Below are 15,261 nucleotides of genomic sequence, written 5' to 3' on the forward strand. Positions count from 1 at the left end.
GGAAATTACAAACAAACAAAGCCCACCAAGATTAAGGAATACAGACACTGAAAATGCCTACCCAGCAGGTGCTTGTGGTTGAAGTAAGAGAGTCTACCTCTAATACTCCTTCCCCATGAGCAGCGGTTCTCAGTGCGTGGTCTCCGGACCAGCACCCTCAGCCTCACTGGGGAGTTTGTAGCTTGTTTTTAAAATGCTGATTCTCAGGCCTCTTCCCGGACCCACTGAATCAGAAACTCGTCTGGGTTGTCACAAGCCCTCCTCGGGATTCTGATGTGTGCTCAGGTTTGAGACCGACACGTTCATGAGATACAATCAGCCTCCCCAGGGACACAGGAAATGGCTGTCCTTCCCAGAGATCTAGTCCTTGCTGCCCCAGGGCGTCTACATAACAGGCTATCTGCGCCCCTGTGCACCAAGGTCGCTAGTTCCTGGCACGTACCAGCCTCGGGAAGATACTGAAAAGCATGCATCGCTTTCCCATGTCCTTGACTGAGTCCACTAAGCCCACGCCCCTGCCATCCACAGCTCACCTACTAAGCCATTCGGGTCCAGCTGCACCCACAGCCTGAAACCAATTTCTGTATCAATAAAGAAAACCTAAGTCATGCCGTGCTGACAAATCACCTGCAAACTCCCCTCCCGTGACAGGATAATGGTAAATCTGTGTTCCTGACAGCCCTGGAATGTAGGTTGGTGAGGACACTCTGCTCCACGCAGTCCCCAGGGGTCCCCGGCGGCGCTAAGTCCGTCTGGACACTTGTTTCCAGGAACAAGATGGGAGAAGGGGACACAGCAGCAGACTGGCTTTTCAAGCTCCCACCTGCAACGGACACGTCACTTCTCGCTAATGTTCCGCTGCCAACAAAATCACACAGCCAAGCCTGACTTCAGAAGTAGGCAGGGAGTACCCGGAAAAAGAACCGGAACATCTGAGAACAGCCCAAATGATTACTACCCAAGGTTATGGGTGGACCACAACACCCATCGTGTGCAAAGCTCTGTATCAATGTTAAAGAAATGGTGGGACCCAGAGTTTCCAGGTTTAGGTTCACTATCGTTTTATTCCTGCTCACTTTTTTTTTTTTTTAAATAAGCTCTATGCCCAACGTGGGGCTCAAACCCATGACCTTGAGATCGAGAGTCTCATGCTCTACCGACTGAGCCAGCCATTCGCCCCCATTCCTGTTCACCTTCAAATCTACAAAACCGACACCCTCCCACCTAAGATCTTTTTTATTCAAATTTTTCAAATTAAAAAAAAAAATTTTTTTTTTTGAGACAGTGTGCACATGCGTGAGTGGGTGGGGGGGTGGTAGAAGCAGAGGGAGAGGGAAAGAGACTCTTAAGCAGGCTCCATGCTCAGCACAAAGCCCAACCTGGGGCTTGATCTCAGCACCCTGAGATCACCACCCCAGCAGAAATCAGGAGTCAGATATTTAACCAACTGAGCCACCCAGGGGCCCTCACATTTTTTTAAATTAAAAAAAAAAAATTGAAATTAACATATGCACACACAGAAGTACACAAATTGTGAGTATACGGCCTGTTGAATTATCATAAAGGGAACATAAGAGTGTAGCTACTTCCAGGCTAAGAAGCAAACCATTCCTGGGGGATCGCCAGCCTCTAGGAGGCTCCCTCCCAGGAACCTCCCCGCTCCCTCGTAGTAACACTCTCCTGACTTTCAATGCCACTCTCCAAGGATGTTTTTACCCTCATTCATTCAACTAGTATTGGTCAGCCCGGCACCTGAACTTCTCGTCCTTTCGGAAGACTGGCTTTTCGGGGTGGTGGCGGCATATTTCTAGGTAGGATTGAGGGACCCAATCTAATCAGTGACTGTTATCTTTATTATCTGTTTGTTTGAGCACATCAGTTTCATTGCAGAGCAGGTGGATCTGAGCCAGAATCTCTCTGCTGCCCAACATGTGAGAAATCAGTGGCCACCTGGCTGGCCCTGGGTGTGGAGCCGCCCGACCAGTCTGGTGGCAAAGCAGTCCCTGCCTGCCTGCGCTCAGGGCCCTCCCTCTCTGCCACACAGCCTCACCCCTGCAGGTGGTTCCAGTGCTGGGCAAACTGGATCTTTCTGGGTTGGGGGTAGGGAACAGGTGTAAAACCTGTTTTGGCTCAAAAATAAGACGGGCATTTGGTCTTCAGATTATTTCTTATGCAACTTCCATGACCTGAAAAGGAGGCATATAGTTCCCATCCCCGCGCCTCTTAAATCATCAAAAGATCTTCGTGGAGAGGCATGGGGCAGCTGGTTTTCTAAAACACCAGCTCCGCCCCAAAATGTCCTCAAAATCCGACCTATCTGTACCAGCATGTGCCCAGAAAACATGACATTTTGCTTTCTAGCTTCTCGGCAAAATCCTTGCGGGCATTCAGGCAGGGTAGCTCAGGGACGAGTGCGAATTCCACCTTTCACGCTCCAAGAGCTGATTGTGACTTCCCAGCTCCCGGCCCGGGAAACAGCCAGTGACTTCGGCAGGGAGGGAGGGAGAGCGAGTATGAGCGGTCCTGGAACAGGGTGGCCACTGGCTCAGCCACATCCTTTTGTGGTAATCATCCTCAGCAAAATGGACTGAAAAGATATTCTTACGACTGGCTGGCTTCTAAATCACAGCCATGCTGAGTAACAACAGAGCAAATATATGATTGGTAATTTCCTTATGGCAGAACATAGAACAATCTCTGGCTGAGGCCCAGGGCCTAAAAAGAATTTTCTTTCAGTAGAAAAGAAAACAGCATGCTGCCTTTATTCCAAAGCCAAGGCAGTGGGTCGTGGCCTTCTTCCTGCGCAGAAACGGTCCTGCTTTTCCAGGAAGAGGGAAAGGGATAGATGGGCTTAGGAAAACACTGCAGAGCTGCCAGCTCAATCGCCGTCCCTCACATACCGCCCTCCCCCCCCCCCCCCCCAGACCACGGCTGCCGTGGCTCCTGGCCTTCTAGAACGGACTGCTCCAGAGTTGCAGAAATGCCACCAAACAAGGGCAAACACCACGCAGAGGCCATGTTGGCTCCTCGTACACCCAAGATAAAAGACTAGGCGTCATGTTTCTTGTTTTGTTCCGGCTCTCTCCAACTCCCCTGACTTGTTTGTTAAAGAACTATGGTAGTGCCCCGTAATTTGGGAGTAAAACTATTCTCAGCGTGGACCAGAGGCCGCACTGAGAAACATCGGGGTGCTGCTCCTCAGGGTGGGGCCCACAACTGGCATTTCCCCCCAGCTCCCACCATCAGTTCTTACACATGCAGTGAAGGCAGAAGTTCCCACAAAAGCATCATGAAAATCAAACTCTCTGCTTGCAGCCGGCTCCCGGCAGCAAAGAACCCATTAGGACGGGATCCCATCTGCGAGGGTTAGCCCGTTACCTGCAGTATTTCAGGGCCACAAAAGTCGGGGTAAGACTGTTCCCCTTAGAGTATGGGCAACTTACACACAACACTTGGTTTATCAGGGGGACTCGTCTAGACAGCACGCTCCTGGCACCCTCCTCAACCCCCGCCACCCCCCGCACAGGGTTTAGTCCATTATTTAATGTCACAATGGCGGCAGGATGAGTCATGTTTCACTTTCTTAACGTTAAAGTCTCAAAGTTCCCACTGCTCTATTCCTTCTGTCTGGGGGAGGATACTGGCCTTCGGCTTCTAGTTTTCCAGGGCAAGGCTGTCTGAAAAAAGAGGCTGCCTGTCACTTAAAGGTTTAGGCTTCTCTTCACGTCAGCCAGAAAACAGAATCAGGAGTCTCCAGCCCCACGCCAGCCTCATTCGGGGGCCTTGCCCGAGTATCCGGCCACAAATCCCTTTATGGACTCGCGCCTCAATAAGCAGCAGCTGAACCAATGGGGGAGAATCAGGCTGGTTTATATAATGTGCCAAGATCCCAAGATAAAACGCCTTCTAAGTGCCCAGTGTTAGCAGCATAAACAAGGCCTACGCCGGCAAACCCAGAAGCTCGGTACGGATTGAACAAGACCTCACTCCATGATAAAATCGCTCGTTCGGTTTTGTAAAATTAAGCACAAGAAATCTGAAATGGAGCACAAAGGTGTAGGAATTCATTTTCTCGTGCACTGACATCACGAATGCCTTCCTTTTCAAACAGAACCAAACTCCCAGGACCTCAAACCACCTGAGAGATCCTCCCTGCTCCAAAGGCATGCCATGCCATCAAGGCGCAGAAAACTCACAGACCTACTTTGCTTCAAACACAACGCTCTTCTGCCTTAATTTATTGTGTGTCAGGTCTGAAGGAGCCTGAAAAACTACGTGAACTGAAATTGAGCCCTGACCCCAGAGCTAGCGGATCTGTCCTGGGACAGGCAAAGGTGCTCATGCCCCCAGGTGGCTGGGACCTCGCTTTCATGGTTCAAGGAAGAGGACAGCCCTTCTGCCCCAGATGTCCCGCCATGGGCCTGGGCCTGGGACTGGGTGGGTGGGTGGGTGGGGGGGACAGTTCTTACCACCCCAAGTTGGCCTCAATTTCGAGCACCGCTTTTTACAGCTCCTCTGAGTTCTTCTCTAAATGACACATTCCTCCCAGCCCGTGAAACAAGCCTTCTAGGAAAGGGTGATACACACCTGCTGGAAAAAAATCTATCCTCTGGTCTCTTTTTTGAGCTCAGCAGCGCATGAACAGACGACAGGAAGGAAAGGAAAGAGGAACAGAGAAAGGTGTGAGAAAAGCCTCCGTGATATTTCTCCCATGCACCTGGCTCTCGCAAACAGCCCGGGTTAAAATTCACCACCAGTGACCGTGCGCAAACACCTCATTTGCATTTTGGCTGCCATGCTTCTTCATTTGAATGAGGTGGACTCAGTCCCCCTTACTTTGTAAAAGGGACCGCAAGGCAGGTGCTGTCACCCAGCAGGTGCACCCGAAACGAGGGCCAGAGGCCAGTGCCCTGCACCTGAGAAGAGCTCACTCGTTGCCTCCGCTTGGAGATTACCTGTCTGATGAGCTGCTTGCCTAATAAGGTCTTAAATTTTCGATGCCTGACGGGCAACCTGAATACCGAGCAGAGCTGTGCGAACAGAGTCGTGCTCTCCTCTCGGCCAAGTGCAAGACCAGCGGGCCGGCTCTCCCCGCCTGTGCAGTCCATCAGCCCAGCTTCCAGGGCCGTAAGTCAACAGGGCCGGGCAGACAGCTGTCGGAGACAGAGCGGGGACACGCACAAGAGCTTAATGAAATTTTATTTTGAAAATATGGCAAGAGTCTAAGGCACTTCAAACATTTAAATACATATAAGAGCAAAGTAAATGTGACACGGTAGAAAGGGATCCATAAATACGTGGAGAACTACACTGTGTTTCCCTAGAGGCAAATATATTGCCAACTCCTCTGACGAGATCCAACCTCTGCCATTGGATGCGGACTTGGGCGATGATTAATAAAAACATGGCAACGTTACACGTAGTTCCTCCTGTCTCAATGGAATATAAAAGTTGAAAATACTGTGTCCATTTTATATAGATACCTTTTATATAAAAAGTCATATAATACATCCACCTAGATTAACCCAACTGAAAAGACTTCCTTTCGTAAGTTTTCTACTTTTTGAGAGTTCCGTTTTTGATTTTTAAACCAGAAACCTTCCAGGCCCAAGCCCAAGGTGCTGATGACCAGTCATCACCACTGCCTTACTTGAGAAGAGTAAACACACACACACACACAAATCAACAAAACCGTCCTGGAATGGAATCGTCAGAGAGCTTTCCGATGGCTCCACATTAAGTCAATATAAATACTTGTGGAACATTTTAAAAATGTCAAGCCAGTGAGAAGCTGATGCTTCCCGGCAGTGGCAAGGTGGGGAGAGACTAGGACTGTACATAACGGAGCAGAGACTCGACAGCCACAGAGCCGGGGGTAAGCACGCCCAGCGCAGAGGGAAGACAGCCAGGAGGGAGGCAGCGTGTGCCCGGCGGCCAGCTCCCGCTGGCTCGGCTTCCACCACGCAGCTCCAGGCGCCAGGCCTCCCGTTCTGCGTGCTGGTGAGCTCAGGCACAATACAAATACATTCAGTGTCTGTCACCCCAACAGGAACAAGCAGCAGCTTAATGGTGGCATGTAAATGGACGGCTATTTGCATCTATCAATCAAATGAACTTCGGTGGGTGGGACCAGGAGAGGTCTTCCTTCCAAGCCTAGGGGTGCCCTAGAGACCAGGAGAGGAGAAAAAAATGGGGGGTTAACAAGTGACCTCAGGCAGATGCATCCTCTGTGACCGAGGAACTCCGTCCAGCACAGCCGACAACCACCTGTCCGCGGAGCACGGACCCCTGGGACACGGGATACAGACCCAGTCTGCTGCGCCGTCCTGGGAAGTCAGCGTCCTGCTAAGGGCAGACTCGTGGACCACAGGTTGCTGCTCACTGTGTGCCTTAGGAAAAACGCCAGGGACGTAGCAGTATGTATGCATGGGCGCCCCAGGTGCCATTTGGGTAATTCTGCCCAGAACTAAACCCTTCATGTATGTGAGCATCTGTCTCCTGAGGACGAGCAGGGGTCAGCTCTCCCGGCCGCCTGCGGGGGCAAAAGTCACGATTCCTAAAGCTGCAGACTAACACTCCCCATTTCAGAAGCCTCAGAAAACCTGCGTCTCCTGTCAACTCCCTGAAGAAGGGGGCCCACCGGTCTGGTGGGCTTGAGCCTGTTCATAAACGCCAAATGCACAACACTGACCGGAGACTGGGCCTTGGCGAAGTTGACGTGGGCGTACAGAAGAACCGCGATGTCCTTGTGTCCCGCCTCCAGGGCTATCGAGAGCGCGGTGCTGCCGTCCTAAAGAGAACATGGAAAAGAACAAGCCAGGGTGGGTTTCTCAAACTTCCAGACAGCCGAAAGGGAGCAAAACAAATACTCTCCAAGAACTGTTACGGTTCCCCAAATCGGTTCAGGCCTTCGGGAGACTTTTCTGGACCTCTGAGGGCGAAGCCCTGAGGCTACCATGAGGCGCCGCGCCCACCGGAGTGGAGTCCCGGCCGGAGGACAGTCACCTCATCCCCACTGTGCCTCCCAGTGGTTAGTGTGGAGGTGCAGGCCCCGTGCACCCTCAACATAGGCTGCCCGCCACGGACTCACCCCACTACTCTTTGCACCAGCTGTGGGCCGTAGAGGAAGATGGGGTAGAAACCTAAGCATCTATGTTTCTTATCTTTATGGTGAGCAAGCAGTACCACAGGGTGTTTGGATACCCTGCCACCTGCCAACGATCTTTTAACGTTGCCCTTGGGGAGGGAGCCGATCCTCCGGCCCTAAGCGCCCCTATCGCCCGCTACGAACACCATCCATGCACAGTCACCGAATCCTGCTGCCTTGCACAAACACATAGTGTGAAAATCCGAGGGGAAATACTAAATACGGGGAAGTCAGAGTTTCCAGGTACGTGTTTGGCTTCCATGAACTTGCAGGGCTTCGGATGCATGTCAAGGAGGGAGAAGGCCAAACCCAGCACCATTTACTTTTTGTCTGGTCTTGGAATAGGATGCCCTTCTGGTCACTGGCAGCAGGAAACAATTCTCTTGTGGTCGGCGTCTTAGGGTCCTTCCCTCCCACTCGGAATTCTCGGAGGGACTTGCCCTCCCTCTCCCCTCCTCCTTCCTTCCTCCCACCTTCCTGAGGTGACCAGCATTTCTGGAAGCTGCTTGTGGCTCTGGGGCCTCTTATGACTACATCTACGGGCTATTCTTGGCTAAGAGAGAGAAGTAAAAGCAAACAAACAAAAATCAAGACACAGGCCACACACACTGCTCTTGAGGAAGGGTAAGTTGGAAGCACTCCTTCTGCTCCTGCCGAAGTTAGAGGCATGGTGGAGAGTTGCAGATTCTTCACCGCCGGAGAGGCGTCTGCCACGTGGAAGCCCACCATCGACCCCCTGGTCCTGGGCACGAGTAAACGCCTGCACTGGTTTGCTCTTCCTGCTGGCCTGAGCCCACCGGGATCTGACGCTTAGTGCCCAAAAAGTACATTTTCCTTCTAACTTTTTAGTGTTTTGAGCTGAAGGAAGCTCTGGGCCAAACCCGTGCTCTGCGGAGATAAACTTTCCAAAGCAGAACCAACCCAACCTGTCCTCTGTGACCTTTGCACTTTAAACCACAGCGCCAACCAAATATTAGTTCCTGTGCCTTCACCTACTGGCATTCCTCCCCTCTGGCCTGGAGACATGCAGAGGCAGCTGCTTCCCTTACAATGTTTCCCAGGCGAGGGGTTATCTGCAACAGGGACAGCTTGGGAAGGGGGAGAGCAGATCAGGGTTACGATGATGGAATAGCCAAGGCAGGAGCAGGGAGATGTGCTCGAAGGTGTCAGATGGCCTGGAGGGCCGGGCTGATGAGATACACGAGTGATTCCCTCTGAGGGGCCCCAGTGAGGGCCCACTTGCCCTCATTTCGGGGGTGGGGACAGCTGGCTCTAGTCATCTAGTAGTTCAGGCCCAGAACAGCTAGCAACCCAGCTTTCCCAACGCTCCGGGGACCCGGTCCTCTCTTCTTCGTGGACCTGCAAGATGCCTGCGCTCAGTCTGCTGTGGGCGTCAGTCTGTGCTTTCCACGGCTGTGCTGGCTCTGCGACGAGCTCATCGCCCTCCTCCTGCAATGAGCGTGGGCGCTGAGGCCTCATCGGCCTGCCTTTGGCTCTAGTTCCTGGGAGCGTGAGCTTGCACATAGGCAACGCTGCCATGCTGGGCCGGGAAGGGCGGCGGCCCGGACCACAGCACGAGGTCCCCAGCGAGCAGCGCGGAGAACGTGCCCTTTCCCCTCTGCCAAGGGGCCCGGCAGACCCCCGGCAGGCAGGCCCCGCGGAGGCTGCGTCGCTCACTTACGTTGTCCTCCAGGTGGCCGTTGCAGCCCGGCTGGGCCAGCAGCAGCTTGACGATCTCTGCGTGCCCGTGCTCGCTGGCACACATGAGCGCCGTGGAGCCCTCGTCGTCTTGGATGTTGACGTCAGCCCCACAGGCCAGCAGGCCCTTCACCATGTCGATTCGCCCGTGGCTGACGGCCAGCATGAGGGCCGTCTGACCCGCCTGTGGGGAGGAGTGGCAGGGCCCGTCAGCGGCACGGCACAGACCGGCCAGGGGCGGCCTGCCCGGGGCGGGGGTGCGAGGTGGGGGGACGGCAGGATGACAGAGGGGACAAAGCAGATGTGGAACGAGTCTGGGGTTGGGTGGTGGCCGGCACGGAGAAACAGTTTCTTGTTCTGAGCGCCGCCGAGCTAAGTAAGATCATCAAGTAATGCGTCAGTGTTCCCCTGGTGCTGGGAGGACCTGTCCCCTTAGAGCGAGGAGCCGGGAAGGTCAAAGGTGCTTAGAAGTCCAACCAGCCCGGGGCCGCTGTGTGGCCGGCATGACGACACTACACTGCGGAGACAGGAACGAGCCACCGCCGGGCAGACGGCGGGCACTCCCGGGCCCTCCAAGGCGGGCTACCTACAGGGCAGGCGCACCCCGCTCTGGACAGAGGCAGTGCGCGAGGCCAAGGAGGGGGACGCCCGCCAGGTGACTGTGAAGCTGCTACTTCAACAGCAGGCCTGGTCAGCCAGGGCGGCCGGGCAGCCATGGGGACGCGGGGCACATGCTCAGGGTGCAGGCCGGGCGCGGACCCGGGCGGCAAGTGCGCTTACCTGGCTGGCTTTGGCGTTCACATCCCCGCTGCCGAAGAGTTCTTCCACGACGCGCATGTCCTTCTCGGCTTCCACGGCGGCCAGGGCTGCCAGCATGATGGGGGTGTAGCCCGCCTTGTTCTGGTGATCCACGTTGCACACGTCTGCGGAGACATGAGTCTCGTCAGGGAGCAGCCTTCCTACAGCGACCCTTCTCGCGTGGACCAAAGGAACAGGGCTGGGAGGAAGCCTGTGAAACGGCCCCCGGGGCTCCACGTCCCAGAGTGACTCGCAAGGAACTGCCAGAGACGTTTTCATACTCAATGAAAGGATAAAAGGTTTTGTGTCGTGTGAGGCCAGGAGCAGCAGAAGCGAGAGTGAGCCTTCACGGCACCTCCTATTCGCAACTGGTGGCTCGACTGCAACAGCCTGGAGCGCTTCAGAGAGTCCACATAATGTGGGATGTGGACACTCGTCTGTGTTTGGGGGATCGTGATTATGGAACGAAGGAGGGAGGCAGGGAGAGCTACGAATATGACGGATCTGTAAAGGCTTGTGGAGAGAACACGATGGCATCACCCACTCAGAGATCACGACTCATTTGGAGACCCTAAGTTTGCTCCTCTGACTTGCTTGGGGCCTTGGAAGCCCAATTCCAATCCCATGACACCTAGCTGAGCTGTTCTCGGAACTGTGGTCTGAGAGCAAATGCAGTGAGAAACTGCCAAGGACTAACAGACACAACAGGCCAGACGTTTTCTATTCCTGTAATTCTTAAGGAGGCATTGGGGGCTCAGCGATCCTTTTTAAATTCCTTTAGTACTTTCTAATAAAATGAAAGGAATGCACAGTGCAGGAAAGAAGCTTTCATGTGTGACCATATATAGTTAAAACGTTCAGGATGTTTCTACCGTAAGGAGTGAGAAGATACCGTGCAAACTTGCCTGACGCTCAAAAATAACTGCACAGTAGGGACATGATGGCATTTACACAAAGGGCACGTTTTTTAACATAGAAAAGGAGAAAGAAAAAGCTGTGTGATGGAGAAGCATGTGAACCAACGAGCTCTCTGAGGCTCCTCATCATCTGTGATGTTCAGTCGTTCACAGAGGATGCAGTCACTACGTTCACCCACACACTGGACGGAGCCCCAGCGTCAGCCTATAACGGTGGGCAGTAGAGGGTCAGGTATATCCAGTAGGGTGATTAACCAAAACCCTTTAATTTACCAAAACCATTTAATTTACCAAAATATCTTGTCCACACAAATTTTCCAGAAGTAGATTAAATCGTTACTTTCAAGAGTAATCGGAAATCTTGTTTTTGGCTCTTCTGGATATTATCCACTTCTCTGTTTAAACAACAATGTGGGGGCGCATCTGGGTGGCTCAGTCAGTTAAGTGTCTGCCTTCAGCTCAGGTCATGTTCTCAGGGTCCTGGGATCGAGTCCCACATCGGGGTCCCTGCTCCATGGGAAGCCTGCTTCTCCCTCTCCCTGAAGCTTGTGCGCGCTCTCTCTCTCTCTCAAATAAATAAATAAAATCTTTTTTAAAAAAAAATAAACCACAACGTGGGCTGACAGTATCACCAGCTCTGTTTCCAGTCTGGAAAGTCTAAAGGGAAGGAGGCTTGGAATTCCTTCCTCTAAGATGGAAGCAGTTTTAGCCTAACATAGTCCCGTCTGCCGGGAATAAGCCAACTTAGAAAAGGGGGTAAATCTTGCTCGGTTACTGCTCTGCATTAATCTAACTTCCCCAAAACGGAGTAGAAGAAATTAGTGAGCTGCACCAAGAAGCAGTATGGGGAAACCTGACAATTTTACTGCATATGCTAAACCAAAGGTTCACATTGTGTGCTCGCTAATTTAAGACCGAGGTACTATAAATTCTGTTATCGGTCACATACTACAAGTAAAAATATGTCTTTCAAAAATAAATCAGAGTGGGCGCCTGGGTGGCTCAGTCGGTTGGGCGACTGCCTTCGGCTCAGGTCATGATCCTGGAGTCCCGGGATCGAGTCCCGCATCGGGCTCCCTGCTCGGCGGGGAGTCTGCTTCTCCCTCTGACCCTCCCCCCTCTCAAGCTCTCTCTCTCTCTCATTCTCTCAAATAAATAAATAAAATCTTTAGGGCGCCTGGGTGGCTCAGTCGGTTGGGCGACTGCCTTCGGCTCAGGTCATGATCCCGGAGTCCCTGGATCGAGTCCCGCTTCGGGCTCCCTGCTCGGCGGGGAGTCTGCTTCTCCCTCTGACCCTCCCCCCCTCATGCTCTCTCTCTCTCAAATAAATAAATAAAATCTTAAAAAAAAGGGGGCGCCTGGGTGGCTCAGTTGGTTGAGCGACTGCCTTCGGCTCAGGTCATGATCCTGGAGTCCCGGGATCGAGTCCCGCGTCGGGCTCCCTGCTCGGCGGGGGGTCTGCTTGTCCCTCTGCCCCTCCCCCCTCTCATGCTCTCTCTCTCTCTCATTCTCTCAAATAAATAAATAAAATCTTTAGGGCGCCTGGGTGGCTCAGTTGGTTAAGCGACTGCCTTCGGCTCAGGTCATGATCCTGGAGTCCCTGGATGGAGTCCCGCATCGGGCTCCCTGCTCAGCAGGGAGTCTGCTTCTCCCTCTGACCCTCCCCCCCTCATGCTCTCTCTCTCTCAAATAAATAAATAAAATCTTAAAAAAAAGGGGGCGCCTGGGTGGCTCAGTTGGTTGAGCGACTGCCTTCGGCTCAGGTCATGATCCTGGAGTCCCGGGATCGAGTCCCGCGTCGGGCTCCCTGCTCGGCGGGGGGTCTGCTTGTCCCTCTGCCCCTCCCCCCTCTCATGCTCTCTCTCTCTCTCATTCTCTCAAATAAATAAATAAAATCTTTAGGGCGCCTGGGTGGCTCAGTTGGTTAAGCGACTGCCTTCGGCTCAGGTCATGATCCTGGAGTCCCTGGATGGAGTCCCGCATCGGGCTCCCTGCTCAGCAGGGAGTCTGCTTCTCCCTCTGACCCTCCCCCCCTCATGCTCTCTCTCTCTCAAATAAATAAATAAAATCTTAAAAAAAAGGGGGCGCCTGGGTGGCTCAGTTGGTTGAGCGACTGCCTTCGGCTCAGGTCATGATCCTGGAGTCCCAGGATCGAGTCCCGCGTCGGGCTCCCTGCTCGGCGGGGGGTCTGCTTGTCCCTCTGCCCCTCCCCCCTCTCATGCTCTCTCTGTCTCATTCTGTCTCAAATAAATAAATAAAATCTTTAAAAATCAATCAATCAATCAATCAATCAATCGGAGCGACTCGGGGACTGTCTGTACCACTGGGCTACTGTATTTGAACAAAAAGCGGGCAGTTCGCCATGTCCCACGGGGGCCCTTCCCTGTCGCACACCCTCGCTTCGTGTACCGGACCCGCAGTGGCTAGATTCGGGGACGGGATGTCCCAGTTGCGGACAAGCGTTTTCCCTGTTCTCGCTACTGCGGCTCGGACACGGGAACGACACTTCCGTCTCTCTACGCGCAGCCCCCGGCCACAGGGGCTCCTTCGGTGGGAACCGTTACGGTTCTACTACGAGTCGTCGCAGCGGCAGCCTGCGGCCGGCGAAGCGGACGCGGGTCCCGGCAGCAGCACCCGGTCCGGCCCGCCAGCGTGACGCAGCTCGGGCGGGACCGCGCGCGCGCTCCTCACCGGGGAGACACGGCGCCCGAGCGCAGGCGCGCCGCAGCGAGCGCAGCCGCGCAGCCGCGCAGCCTCCTTCCGGACGGACCTGGCGGCGTCCGGGCCAGGCGTCCCCCCGGGGCTCAAGACGGGCACGGCGGCCAGGGCGCGTGGAAGAGCAGGGGCGGAGGCCCGGGGCGGTGCCCGCACAGGGGAGCGCGGCGGCCGGCCTCTCCGAGCGGGGGCGCCGCCCGAGCGCGGTCAGGGCAGGGGCCGGGCGCACGTACCCGCGTCCAGGAGCAGCTGCACGATCTCGAAGTTGGAGTGGGACACGCTGTAGTGGAGGGCCGTGTTGCCGTTGCCGTCCGCCATGTTGATGACGTGGCGGAGGACCTCCGGGGAGACGGCCTCGAACGCCGCCAGGTAGTCGCCCACCGCGGCCGCGCTGGCTGACTTCTGACTGGACACGCGGAACCACTCGTGCTGCAGGGTGTTCAGGCAGAACCGCTGCCAAGACAGCGGCAAGTGGCCGTTAGTTCTGCTACGTATGGCCCAGCTGAAAGCCCGAGAAACGAGGCCTCTTATAGGCGGCGTACGCAGCGAGAAGGGGCTCTCAGAGAACGAGGCATGGGACCCGGAGCCCTAAGAGGAGCCTCAGACTCCTCCGGACTTTGAACCACGGACGTTTCTAACTTCCGTAAAAGAGTCCGCGCAGCGCTGTTCAGGGGCTCTACTGCAAGGATCCAATCCTGGCTCCGCTACTTGTGAGCTGTGCTCTCCTGGGGAAGAGACTTACTCCGGGCCTCGGTTTGCTCATCTGCAAAATGGGGGTAATAAAAATACCTTTTCCCCACAGTGCTTGTGATGAGGACAAATGAGGCAATACACATAAAAACACGTAGGCCTGGGGCGCCTGGGTGGCTCAGTTGGTTAAGAGACTGCCTTCGGCTCGGGTCATGATGCCGGGGTCCTGGGATCGAGTCCCGCATCGGGCTCCCGGCTCAGCGGGGAGCCTGCTTCTCCCTCTGACCCTATCCCCTCTCATGCTGTTTCTAAAAAAAAAAAACAAAACAAAACACGTAGGCCTGGCTTCACTGATTCTTGAACTGTTAACATTAAGTAATTATGCTAGCCCTGCATGTGATTTTCAGAGTACTCAGGACAGAAGAAATTACTTCACCCACACTGAATTTATGCTGCTTTCTTCCTATCCAGACCACCCTTAACTCCTTCAACATCCCCACCGCACTGGGCTGAAAGGCCATGAGGGTGTAGCCAGCCCCATTCCCACTCCAATCCCAAAGACAAACATTCAACCATGGAAAGGGATTAAAAAGCAGGTTCGAAACAAATTACATTTCTCATTTAGGATCATCTGCATCTGACCAGGAGCCCCGTGCATGCCTTCCCTCAGGCTGTGGGCACAGGAACATGGGCCTTATTTCAGGAGCTACCAAGTCAAACCCGGACCATGAGAAGTTCAAGGCAGACTGCCCATGACCACCGCTGGTGATGGGAGGAACTAGAATGCTTCTTCCGTGAGCCCTTTTTACACGAGTTTACCGTTCATCTGTGCTTTGCTTACTCCTGAAAAGTTTAGAAATAGACCAAAGACAGACGGAAAGCCTACGTCAACAGCACCAGAACCCAAGAGGTCCCCTTTCTACAGAGAAGTGGGAGCTGGAATTGTACTGGCTTCTGCATCTTTATCGTCCAGCTACTGATGATTTGGTTTTAGCCCATTCAATCACATTCTGCGGCACTTGATGAAAAGGGTCCTGGGGTGGGAAAAAAATTCATCTAATGCTTTCTTCTGCTCATTCTTCTACATATTCAGGTTTCTATCTCTCTGGAGCCCGTCCTCACACGGAGAGAGGGGAATCTGTGTCGTTTGGGTGTTGAACTCTGTTACTGCCGTGTATGTGGCGTCCGGTTATGGTTACCGGCCCTGGCACTGTGATTGTTCGTGTGTGTCTACCACTTTTCACGGCGCAATTCCTTCAACGCGTTTTCGTCAAGTGAGTTCAGTTTAACCAAAAA

At 53.9% G+C, this 15,261-nt stretch overlaps 1 protein-coding gene across 16 annotated transcripts in view; it reads right to left on the reverse strand.

The window, feature by feature from the left end:
- KANK1 (KN motif and ankyrin repeat domains 1) overlaps positions 1–15,261 on the reverse strand; it is a 233,037-nt gene that overhangs the window by 24,031 nt on the left and 193,745 nt on the right. For 11 of the 16 annotated variants that reach the window (XM_045882197.3, XM_045882189.3, XM_045882190.3 and 8 more), the window contains 5 exons: positions 13,509–13,728; positions 9,626–9,768; positions 8,829–9,029; positions 6,692–6,790; positions 5,183–6,164 (listed from right to left, as the gene is read on the reverse strand). In XM_045882197.3, coding sequence (XP_045738153.1) covers positions 6,102–6,164; positions 6,692–6,790; positions 8,829–9,029; positions 9,626–9,768; positions 13,509–13,728 — 726 coding nt within the window. In that variant the 3' untranslated portion in view covers positions 5,183–6,101. Of the gene's footprint in view, positions 1–4,631; positions 5,154–5,182; positions 6,165–6,691; positions 6,791–8,828; positions 9,030–9,625; positions 9,769–13,508; positions 13,729–15,261 lie in introns of those variants that run through there. The other 5 variants (XM_054509154.2, XM_045882195.3, XR_010407627.1 and 2 more) reach the window with 4 other exon arrangements.

This window comes from Mirounga angustirostris, unplaced genomic scaffold (assembly GCF_029215605.1).
Source record: "Mirounga angustirostris isolate CCGP_5_RB_7025 unplaced genomic scaffold, mMirAng1.0.hap1 SCAF_15, whole genome shotgun sequence".
Lineage (NCBI taxonomy): Eukaryota > Metazoa > Chordata > Mammalia > Carnivora > Phocidae > Mirounga > Mirounga angustirostris.